Raw genomic sequence first — 12,833 nt, 5'->3', positions numbered from 1 at the left:
TGTTTAATAGAATAACATCTTAGACAAGAAAAATATATCTATGCGGAAGGTTATTGCTTTAAAACTATCATAAATAGTATGGCAAAAGGTCGAAGTCTTGTATATTGATGTGAATGCTCTGCATGCTTGTCAACTAGAGCATCTTAAGATTGATGATATTTGGATGGCCAGGATTGACAACCGGGCATGTGAAAGATGTGGGTCTTTGAATCCTATATGCTTCTGCATGTTTTTAACAACAGGAATATAGATGAAGAGGGTAGTATTATTTATAGAACTTTCAAAAAATCAAGGACAGTAATACATAAGAGAGTTTTTGGACTTTGTTTTTTTTCCATTCCACAGGCTTATATCTTTTGCATAACGCATTTCCATAACTGAAATACCCCAACCTTTCTACATTTTCACTTAGAAAAAATCTTCAGTTCTGTATACCTGTAATTCTAGTTTGCTATCGTGCCGAAAATGCTCCTATCTTCAAAACCAATTATCTTTTTCTGCCTTTAAAACATCCAAAAATCTTTGTTTTCTTCATGTTTCCGTCACTCTAAAAAAGATTAATGAACATAAGCCAGATAAAACACCAAAGTGGCCAATGTTGTGAATTTGAATGGGTTTGTGTTGGCAGAATTTGGAAGAAATGGGTATTTGTCAGGTGGGGGTAGCATGCACTCATCTCCATTGAAGTAGACCTTCCGCGGAAAGGCCCATCCTTGCTTTAGGGTGAATGTATCTTTGTCCTTCTGGAGTAGCACCTCTGATTGGATGTTTCCAAACGGCCCAGCTTCCATTAGCAAGTCGTTATAGAATTTCATGCCATAGAACATACCGGTGTCATCTGTTCATATAATTGCAGCGATGAAGTCAGAATTTTTATGCTAGGTTTTTTTTGTTTTTTAACAATTTACCTTACATCTTTATAGAGGTAATTTGGTCATGATAAATCTTGGGTGAATGATGGTGTTTTATGGTCGTAACTTGAGTTATATTTGGGTGTAGTGGAGACCGGCAAGCCCCCTTCAGGCTCAGGATTGGGATTTTTTGGGTGTCTGTACAACTTGTGGGGGCATTTTCATCTTTAGAAAATGCGTGTTTCGCCCTAAGACTCCATATATATATATATATATAGAAAATGCGTGTTTCGCCCTAAGACACCATATATATATATATTTTCCAAGTTCACAAACCCTAAATATGTATTGTATTTTCGCAGTTTTCATCAAAAAAGAATTATCATCACTGCCCGTGGACGTAGGCAATCTTGCTGAACCACGTAAATCTCCTGTTCTATTTTGTTTTCTCTGTTTGACTCTTCATAGTTTATCAATCTTGATTGATCAAACGGAATTTTTTCCGCAGAAAATGAAACAATAAAACTTAAGTTTAATGTCAAGTACTTTGACCATTTTATGTCATCGTATGGCAGACAAAGATTGTGTTTGTAAGTTTTATTGAATTGTGCGTGTGGACTTGAACGTGTAGTGCAAAAGTGCTTATGTGAAGTTTGTGTAAACTCACTTATGGACTGGTAGGGAACTAGGGGTTTGTAGTCGAAGCTAAAGACTTGAGTGACATTGTTGAGATTCGGGTGCTGAGCAACAAGTGTCCACTGTGTGTAGTTCATCCGGTAGTTGAAATTGGTAATGGCGATCTTTACCCGCCAGTAGTCCTTGTAGTTGAACTTAACATGCCAGTGTACCCGTATCGGGCACATGTGATGCGTGCACTGCAGCAGAGGGGTGTTATCCTTCCTTGGGGTGTTGACTCCCACCACACTTAGAAGCTTCGAATCACTTCTGTAATACCATGCACCATTATACAAAAATGTTTTCACGAAAAACTGAGAGAGTTGAGTGAGATTGTTTCGAAAACATTGCTTTAGATAAAACTTACTTGATGCAGTTGTTTTTGGTTTGGCAACCACAAGCACAAGAGGGACAAGAAGTGATGGTATCATTGTAGAATGATGAGAATGAGACACAACAGCTTGGGTTCTTCCTTGAAAGGAACTGTGAATAAGTGCATGTCACATTCCATGTCACTGCACACACAAAGAAGTAAAATGAAGCCACCGACAATTGTAAACTTTTGGAGAAGCTCTTTATGAAATCACATAGAGAAGAGCATGGAACTAAATTTGTTAATCTAAATATTACAGAACATTATAATCAGGTTCATACAAAATCCTAAACCCAAAAATTAAAAATCCAGCCAAAAAAAAAAGAGAGCTATTGGCACCCCTAATTTTTAGTATTTTCAATCATTCAATTATCTTCTTTATTTTTAATTGGGGTATAACAAGTAAAAGTTGGGATTCCAATAGCAGCTCTCTAAATAAAAAAAGGAGTAGAAATGAAATTAAGAGACTAGAAACATACTTAGAGATTGAGTTTTTCGGCGGCGGTCAGGTGTGAGGAAGGTGGTGGAAGGAACAATTTTTGCAGGGCCACATGTATACCCGGGGCCAGGACCAAGCAAAGTGAAGTTCCTTGGAAGTTTCACCGTCTTGTTTGAAGTCCCGGCAAGCCCAACACTCACTTGGAAGGCAGAGACTGCAGCTGACGGATCTTGTCCCCACGATGCCACCACTCCTCCCTTACAGCAATTCGCGATCTGTTGGTTGTAAGGGACTCCAGGTAGTAAGTCAACAACTGTAGGGTTCTTCTTGCAACAATGTGGGATGTTGCCCTTGAACTTGGAACAATCTCCTTGCTCAGTTGTTTGGGCTCCCACCATTGACCAAATCACTTCTTTCTTAGCCCATGTCCATCCTAAAGTCCACCCCGGGCTCATAATGTGCCGGTACATTTGGAAGTTGTTCATCGTCACTACTGCCTGAAAGATGATGTTTAATTATGAATTTATCTTAAAAATCGCATAGTTCGAGCCTTGCAGTGCCAGTGCAAAATATTGGGCATGCTTATGTGCTTTAAAATTCCCATTCTTATGAGTCTAATAATTTTTTTGGAATTTAATCTCTATAGGAAGGGCCAAAATCATGCATATTTTATAAGGCAAGTCCAACAATGCTTAAATTAAATCTATCCAACTATTGTGTTGGTCACATTTTGGAAAATTTGAAGGTTTTTTGGGTGTATTTCACTATCCCATACACACATAAACATTTGATCATCTCTTCTTCTCATTCTCATTTGTTCCCCTTTTGTTAGCAACTCTTTGTGAGTTTGCAAGTTGTAGAAGTATCATTGGTTATCTTGTTGACTCGAGATTAGTCAATGATGCAACTCGGTATTTTTTAGATGTTTCTGTTATCTACAATACTGAATATTGTATGAACTTATGAAATTTATTTTTTCCCTTGGCTTTCAAGTTTCTTTGAGTGAACCATTTATTTGTTCTTCGTAGTCTTTCAAAGATCATTGATGCTAAGTTGTATTTGAGTTGACTTTAGATTCTTACTTTTGGTTGTTTAATCTTATTCTGAAATAAAAATCATAACCATGGGTTATACTAGAAGGAAATAATTTTCGACACGAAAAGAGACTCACCACATAGCCATCTGGGGTCCAAGACACAATATCCCATTTGATCGTTATGTTTCCATTCGGATCCAATGGATCATAGGCAGCTTAAATCACAAAAACAAGAGAGTTAAGTTAGAAAAATTCAAAAAAAAAAAAAAAAATGTGAATGATATTAAGAACTAGACCTTACCTGCATTAGAAAAGATCATGAAAAAGAAGAAAACTGAGATGGGTAATCTCAGTTTTGTGAGTGGGTAATGGTGACATTCTAGTTGAAGATCTTTGGGTTCTATTCTCATGGAATTTTCGTGAATTGGGTCTTCGGATTTGTCGATCTCCATGCCTGAATTTCACTGGATTCACAGGTTTCTGCAAACAATTTGGGTGAAGTAATGGTCAGAATTGCATGGAAAGGTATGTGGTAACATTCACGGAAAGAATGGAGACATAAAACAGGGAAGGAAGGATTTCTAGAGAGAGACTACCAACTGGTTGTTGGGTACTCTCTCTCATATCTTCATGTGTTTTTTCTTCTTTTTTCCTGTAAATTTCAGTTCTCCTGCCTTGAAGCAACATCTTTGCCTCTTTGGTAAGGAAGGAAAAAAACACGCGGGAGGTTTGAACATAACAGCCTAACGGCTATTTGGTCGGTCGTGATAAATGTCTAGGAATGATTACCATAATGCCCCTGTCTTATTGATCAAATCTCCATATGTCCCTTTAAATTTTTCTATTTTCCAAAGTGGGTCATGATTTTCCATCACTTAGGTGATCAAATCTATTAATTTTTCTTATTTTATTTGAAAGCTTTATATAAAAACACCAATTTCTAAAGTTAGAGACTACCTTCTTGTACAGCCCAATGATAAAATTAAATAGATTTAAAAGATGTGGGGATAACTTTTCAAAATTTTCATCATGGCACCCAATGCTTTTTTGTATCTTCAATTAAAAGATAGCCTACATATTGAAATTAAATGATTGTTCACATATAAATTGGTGTGTTATAAGTAAAATATGGCATGTTAATAGAATCTCTCAAATTAAAATCATACTAGACCTAAATTTCAATATGATAAAGAGGAGAGAGAGAGAGAGAGAGATTATAATTATGTACCATCAAGGGTTAACTAAGATGCTAAGGGCGATTGAATTTGCTTTTCAGGTCACACCTTCAAATCTCTATATACCCCTTCACATGAAAGTGACTACATTTAAATGCTGCTGAACATTTGCTAGGGTGGTTGGTACATGCAACCAACCAAAGCGAGAAAAAAAAAAAGATTCTAATGTATGTGTATTTGTTATTCCAAGTTTTTTCCTCTAAATATAGAGAAATTCAAATCTATATATCCAAAACTTAGAAATTAAAATCACATTTCACCATCGTGGCTTGTGTATCTTCTTCAACTTTCTATCATTATTCAATCATCAATATATAATCAACAAGTTGATTTAGGTTTGTGCTTGGCTTATTTGGGAAAGTGGAGATTTAAGAGAATACTTCAAAAATAGATAGAAGGAACTTTTGAGGGATTTGGAGGAGGGGTAAAAGTAGATTAGAAGTAGGACTTCCTTTTAGAATTTTGGATAAATAAAGACAAGATAGTAGTCAGGATTTTAGAGAAAGACAAAGAAGTCATGAGAAGGGAGAGAGCTATATCTATGGTGTGTGCTAATAAACATGTGGTGTGGGTAAAAAACAATGTTTGTCTTCCCCCATTGTGATCAATATCACATGCACATCAATCAACAATTTCAACTTTATTCCCTTTTCTTTTTTTTCCTTTCAAGAATAGACCTTCAACTCTATTGTCTTTCCTTATACTCATTTTCAATAATACCCTTTCAACTTTTTTTTCTTTTTCTTATATTCTCTTTTTCAATAATATTCCTCTAACTTTATTTTCTTTACATTTCTACTCTTTTTTCATAAACACCCCTACAATTTTATTGTCTTTTCTCTTTTGTCTCCTTAACCCCAAAGATGATGACCTTGTCATAGGCACTTGCAAACTCTAATATATATCACAAATACAATAAATACACATACAAATAAAAGAAGGAAGTAACCTCTCTGGTAATCCAACTAAAGCTAAACTTCGACTACTTCCTTGATCATGTCGTAACCATTTCTTTTCCAACTCGAAAAGCTTTTTTACCTGAGTAAAAGATCCAAATGAAAAATCTATAGGGAAGAAGAAAAAGGTTGTGATCATTGATGAATAATAAAAATAATGATTTTCCGATGCTCCCCTCTAATATACAACCCAATCATAGAACCGTAGGTCATTTGTCTCGGGTTGCATAGAATCATAAATCTTTTCTTATGTATCCCGAGGCAAATGATCACCAAACCAGCAGAAGGAGGTGTATGTCAGAGGGGGGGGGGGGGTGCTAGATTATCACGACTCATAAAATAATTATCTATTGTTTGGTGTGCTATGACAAAAAGTAGGTGCTACTCTTTTACTTTTATATTTTCTTCGTCAGATAACATTCTTATACCAACCTGAAAATCAGCACATGTACCCATCAACTCTAATAGAGAGCTTTTATCCGCACACAAAATTTTACTTAGGGCATCTCAATTTATATTAAACCAACAAAGAATTAACACACATCTTGAGGTACTCTTAAGTAAAGTTGTTGTGGTAGTAGAGTGTCTCATTCTAATCATGAAAACAAAAATTATATATCTTTTTTTTTTTTTTTTTGAAAAAGTCTCGTTAAAAACATGTTTTATATCTCTAACGATTAAAACAATAAAAAATATATGTTTTTATGTTTTAAACATGTCTTTTTTAAAAATTAAAAAAAAAAATCCGTTTTAAACATGTTTTCATGTCTTTGGACTATAATGATTAGTTATTCTAAGTTGCGGGTAGAATGGACTTTGGAGAATCTAGAAAAATGGGATGAACTTGAATAATAAGGCTATCTAAGACCATTTTTGAATTGGAATACTTAGCTCAAATATTTGCATTAGGTGTCAAAATGTATTTTCTTGATCCTTGACCCTTGATGCATTGCATTATAAATGTTGCAAGTTCATGTGACGGTTTCCCTTCAAATTTTCCAGCCCAACTACGGTTTCGTATGGTTTTCACCTCAGGGAAAATGGTGGCAACAAAGGGGATGACATTCTCCTTAGAACATTAATTCCTCAATGTAGAGAGCAAACGATCCAAGTCCACGAGATTTAATTACTTTGACCAGGAGGGATAAACCTTATAGGGCAAACAAAATAAATATATATCCCTTATTAGACAACGGAAATTCTAACTTCAAACTGAATTTTGACCCTACTTCTTTATGATATTCTTGTTTTGATTGTTGGAGTTTGATGCTACTAACCCTCATTCATTATGGGTATTTATAGTAATTTTTCTGCTGGAGAAACATTTTAATTCAGTTTTGGTCTTTGAGCATAATGCAATAGGTGAGACTTTCGTGTGTTGTATTTTTTGGGAAATTATTGAGAAAAAATCAAAACTCAAAACTCAAAACTAAATTAAATTATCAAAAAATACTAATTTTTTTCATATTTATGAAAATGGTAACAAATCGGCACTTAGAGTATCAAAATTTTTTAAAAAATAAATTGGCACTTTAAGTGCTGATGTACTTCCTCCCATATTTTCCTGCATTTTCTCGTAATTTTTCTTCTTCTTCTACCTCTTCCTCCTTGTCCGAGACTCCGGCAACGACACACACACATCAATTAAAGATAATTAAAAAAGTCTTTTCCCTTTTTTTCTTTTGTAATAACTGATGAAGATCTAGATCTAGATATAGATCAAAATTTAAACAAAATCAAGATATCAAGATCTTGATCAAGATAAAAGTTTAAACAAAATCAAAATCAAGATCTAGATCTAGATAAAATTTAAACAAAGTCAAGATCTTGATCAAGATAAAAATTAAAAAAATAAATATAAAAATCAAGATCAAAATCTAGATCTAGATAAAATTTAAACAAAATCAAGATCTTGATCTTCTTGATCTTGATCAAAATCTTAAATGTTTAAATATTTATTTATATAATTCTTTTTGTTGAAATAGATAACAGTTAGTGATGGGTGCATTCTTGGAGGTCTAATTACAAATGATCATTAGGGTCATATATCGAGTGATATTTAGATGGGACATGTTAGAATTTTATATTTAAATATTTATTAATGATTAAAGTTCACCACTTAGTATCTTAGTGTCGAATTCAAAACTTAGTGTCGAGTTCACCAGTTAATTTCTTAGTATTGAGTTTACCGCTTAGTGTGTTAATGTTGAGTTCAAAACTTAGTGTCAAGTCACCACTTAGTGTCGAATTCACAACATAGTGTCGAGTTCACCACTTAGTGTGTAAGATGATTAAAATTATATAATTTTTTAATAATTAATTTTATAATAATGCAAATTGATTACAATTACCCTTTACGAGTGCGATATCATTCTTAATTTTTTAGAGATTAGGACATTTGTGGTTCGTGAGAGACCATTGCTGCTATTGTCGAGTTTGAGCATTATCCATTTTTATTATGTCGCGTATAGCAAAAGAGGATTATCCCAATCTCATTTATCAGTGTCTTGGAGTTTTACCTACTATTGATGGCTCTCACTTCGATACTATTAGCCTTACTCTACGTGAAACATTTGGGAGGTGGCTAAATAGACAGATGACTATAGATAAGGCAAATTTGATTATTTATTATTATTATAATAATTTTAATATTTATATGTTCTAAATGTTATATTATTTATTAATATTTAACATTTATATTTGGTATATCATTATACTCGTGCCTATCTATTGGCACTGTGTAGAGTCACATTGTTTCCAGATATATCTAATAGAGTGTTGATGTGGCGTCTCGTCAAACGCTAACACAAAATGTCAAATCTCGAAACACTAAGAGCCGTCTTGAAATTTCGGCATGGTCTCTTTTGTTTATGTTAGCATTCCAAGGCGTTCAACTTACACCTGATAAACGACATACACGATAACCTGCATATACATACAAAATATAATAATTAGCGGAAGTCTATATACATCTAATAACGTGCGATAGGTTAGAGTGCGGAATAAGAAATTTATATACATGATTATACAAAAATTCCTCACTCTAACAAAAGTCCTAACGCTTAGCACAAATTTATAATACTCCTGGACAAATCAAGTATAACCTCAATACTCACCAGGTGACGGACTCTGGTTATCTATCTGACCCACCAAATGATCCTCACTTGTACTCTATACCTGCTTCGCCAAGCTCTGAATCTGAAACTAAAAAAATAGAGAAGGAAATGGTGAGTAACAATGGTTACCCAGTAGGTAAACAAACAATTTCTGCCAATAACCTTTCCTAATATGAACGAATAAACATACTGAGTCATTTTAAAATATGCAAAGTTTTACAGAAGAAACCATAATTAACTGGTACATATAGCCAGGGATGAACAACTAAATATTTTAAAACTCACACTACATTAGTTAACAGTATTCACTATAGCATTTTCTTTTTATACAAATCTAATTGATCAAATAGAAACATTAAACATGCATTTCATTTTATATATCAAAATAAGTCAATAGATACATAATACACAATGGTGGAGTAGTGAAATTAGAGAGTTGAGATTCACGACTAGATCGCTTCTAGTCGAGATATGATGTTTCATAATAAAGTATCAGTTCTTGATTTTATGATTGGTCGTTGTTTACCACACTTGCGAGACCATTCATCCAGTTCAGACTGGTCGTTTGACGTGACCGTAAGCAATGTGTCTCTTTCCAATGTGTCAGAACGTTCGATTACTATAGATTGTTAGTGATCACTAACTAATCATCTTCGTTTATACCTATCAAGCATGCATGTGATTCCTAAATATACAAATCATTCATATAAGACCACATTTACACTACAAGTTCATTGATAAAGATAAAAAGAAATAAATCCGGATTCCGGTTGTGACTCCACTCTCATATGCGTCCCATACCACATATGAGCTTGGTAGTCCCTACCGTATATCTTACGATAGTACACCACTCCGGATGATATGACGTATTATCCCTTCAAGCATTCACAAACTCTTTAACAACTCACAAAATAATTACATATATATATATATATATATATATATATATATTTTATTTTCATTTAAAAACAAAAAAGAAATTAACAATACGAGATTGAGAATAGATATCCAGTTTTCTACCATGCAACTGTGGCCATCCAACCTAAAATAAATAACGGAACAGAAAAGTAAACAACGTCTCGCGCTAACAGAAAGTAAATAAACATGCAACCAGTAACATTAACCTTAGATATTCGTTCACCAACCTACACACAACACAACAATGTAAAATGTAACATCACCCTTCAAGTGTGACTCTGATATTTTACCGTTTCATACCATTTTTTCCTTTTTTCGATTTTTACAGTTTTCAATATCTCAAATAAAATATCCACTTTCTGATATTCATCAACTCAATAAAAGTTCATTTAATATTAAATTATTTTTTCAACTATGAAATTCATTTTTATCAAAAACATTGAAAAAAATACAAAACTTAAATTAAAACAGGGTCCGAGCGGTGAACAGGACCCAACTGACGAAAATAACCTAGTGAAATATTCTACCCACGTATAATTTTTTATAAAATGTCATTAAACATATCAAAGATACAAGTTCTGGCATGAATTTGAAACAACGAAAAAGAATTCTATATTTTAGAAATATATAATAAATTTTCGATAAAATCCTAAATGCAATTTTCATAAATCTACGGTTATCGATAAAGATTGAAAGTTTTTACGATCTCTGTGCAAAAGGATTGAAGTGCGTGCACAAAAATTAAGATGAACGGCACAAAAATCGAGACGGATCAGACTTCAAAGCGACTGATTTTTGAATTTGACCCGGTGATTTTGAAGATCTCGATGTCGTCATTCTTTCTCCCTTCTACGACGGAGAACGATTTGACTTCAAAACTGATGAAATCTGAGGTCAAAGTTTTGTATATATATATATACGGTTGATTTTTTATGATATGAGGTGAAAGAGAAGATGAAATGAAAAGAAGTTAGGTAGGTTTTGTAGATGTCGAGGCTGCGGATCTTTTTCCCTTTTACGGCAAAAGTCAATGATGGCCCGTTTGCGACAGATCTGAGTTTGAAAATTTTAAAAAAAAATTAAAAAAAAATCTGTTGGCTGGTTTTTGGTTGTTTAAAATGAAGATGAATAGTAAAAAAAATTAAAATTTTATTTATATAAAATTTTGGGATAATTTCGATATTTTTTTATTGTTTCGTTCGACGATAACTTGACCGTCCGGGCATCAAAAGTAACGAGTGAATACTTTATTTTGTCTAATTTTTCATTTCGGATCTAATGGTGTGGTCAATTTCTATAATTTTATCTCTCACAAAAATTTATTACTTTTTTTGCCCGATGTGACCCTAAAATTGATGTCGTTTTCATTTTTTATGATAATTCAACTGTCTGATCTCCAAAAATGATAAATAACTAGTTTATTTTTTATAATTTCTTGTTACAAATCCAATGATATGATCAAATCTTAATAATTCTTTCTTTAGTAAAAAGTCATTATTTTAATTTGGTCTGATTCGGTAATCGAGGATTTTGTAACTTTTTTGTTCGAACTCTCATTTGAGTGTGTTTACAAGCTAAAATATATTTTTTGACCATTTTGAATCTAATGGTGAGGTCAAATTCCATTAAAAATAATCAGAAACATCCTAAAATTTTACCTTGAGTCCCACTTTCAGAATTTTTCTTAAAATTTCACTATTTATTTTTTTCTCGAGATACGAATTGAAATTTTGGGATTTTACAGTTGATACAAGTTTATTGCATTTATTTATGGATATATCTGTTACATCTTGTTATGCTTGGGGTGTCGTCATTCTTGCATATTTGTACCATGTTCTTGGTAAATTTTCAAGGAATGAATGAAAGTAGACATTGAGACTTATGTGATGTACGTCATTACTACAAGTATAGGCACACAAATGATTGCCAATTAGCAGACCCATACTTACGAGCCAGGATATTGTGTTTTCCCAAACATGTAGATGGATGACGCCTAATATGACAAATATTGGAGATTCGCATCATAACAATTACCATACCAGATCGAGTTAGATTTTCTTCTTCCCTCCATAGTAATTATGTTTAATTAAAAAATTCAAATATTATTATTATAATTTTTTTTTATTTAAGCATTTTAATAATTTATTTATTATTTTTTAGATTTTCTGGACCACATATATGCATGCTCATCATGATATAGAGATGATGCGCACAACCCGTAATATGAGCTTTTCCTTTATCTTGTATATTATTTTTACACATTATCTTATATCATCCTGCGGATCAATGTATAAGATAATTTATTCTACAGTAGATTATTTCAGGTCCTATCGTAATGTGGGTTATAGGAGGGAGGAGAAGTATAATATCACCTACATTAATGAGAGATTGGGAAGAAAGATTTGATAAATTTTGCATACATGTCAATTATGTCAAAACTTGGAAGGTAATCTTAAATATTAAATATCAATTATGTTAATTATGTCAATCATTCAAGATTTGCGAGGTAATTTTTAAATTTTTTAATCAATTAGCGATCTGAAAAGTTTTGAAGATGGTATGGTGTCATTGGATTCATAATCTGGCACTATACTACGTTGAACCACGATATATACCTTGTGGTTATACAGATGAGTTGTACACATTATACATGGATCGATGTTATAATGTGGTAAGTTATAACATTTATTTTAATTACTTTTAAGAAATTTATAAATAAAAATATATACTTAATATATTTATTTATTTTTCAAGCTGATGTTCTAAATTTGTTGACTCATCAAATTCATGAGATGAATATTCATGGAAGATTCATAGATCAGTAGAAGCTACTGTCTCAACCTTGATATTGTTACCATCATTGCCTCTTTAGAGACCTAGACGGGATGAACCAATTTATACAGTTTCACAACGACCAAGTCAGCTTGAGCCTAAGTCTGAGCCTAACCCTATGCAAGAGGATGAAGAAGGAAGTGATGAGGATTACAAGCAACAATATGATGAGATTGATCGTGTTCAGGCCATTCATGGTGATTATATACCAGTGCATGTTAACAAGGATGAGGATATGGTACGTGAAAATCTCGGGTCTGATTATTTTTCATCTCTGTTGAGTCCTGCATATGATGTTTCACACGTAGTTGGATCATCACATAGACATCATATGCAGTACTCACAGATTCCACAGACTCCCCATTATGATATGCACTCACAATTTTTTATTTATATAAAGTC

General features: G+C 33.0%; 1 protein-coding gene across 1 annotated transcript; it reads right to left on the bottom strand.

Annotated features, from left to right (window-relative positions):
- Positions 1-247: 247 nt before the first annotated feature.
- LOC147405956 (COBRA-like protein 4) lies at positions 248-3,974 on the bottom strand. The gene is made up of 6 exons (XM_086433853.1): positions 3,676-3,974; positions 3,510-3,589; positions 2,379-2,835; positions 1,894-2,041; positions 1,519-1,796; positions 248-838 (listed from the first exon to the last, which is right to left on the bottom strand). The coding sequence occupies exons 1-6, from the start codon at positions 3,824-3,826 to the stop codon at positions 558-560; spliced, it is 1,395 nt and encodes a 464-aa protein (XP_086289979.1). The 5' UTR covers positions 3,827-3,974; the 3' UTR covers positions 248-557.
- Between the last annotated feature and the right edge of the window lie 8,859 nt (positions 3,975-12,833).

This window comes from Akebia trifoliata, chromosome 3 (assembly GCF_017979445.1).
Source record: "Akebia trifoliata isolate Shusen 1 chromosome 3, ASM1797944v1, whole genome shotgun sequence".
NCBI lineage: Eukaryota > Viridiplantae > Streptophyta > Magnoliopsida > Ranunculales > Lardizabalaceae > Akebia > Akebia trifoliata.
This window is presented reverse-complemented; position numbering and strand designations above follow the sequence as displayed.

Coding starts and splice junctions, on each gene's coding strand:
- LOC147405956 (XM_086433853.1), bottom strand. CDS start 3,826: ATGGAGATCGACAAATCCGAAGACCCAATTCACGAAAATTCCATGAGA. Junction 2,836..3,509: donor GGACCCCAGATGGCTATGTG/GTGAGTCTCTTT, acceptor ATCATCTTTCAG/GCAGTAGTGACGATGAACAA. Junction 1,797..1,893: donor ACCAAAAACAACTGCATCAA/GTAAGTTTTATC, acceptor ATGGTATTACAG/AAGTGATTCGAAGCTTCTAA.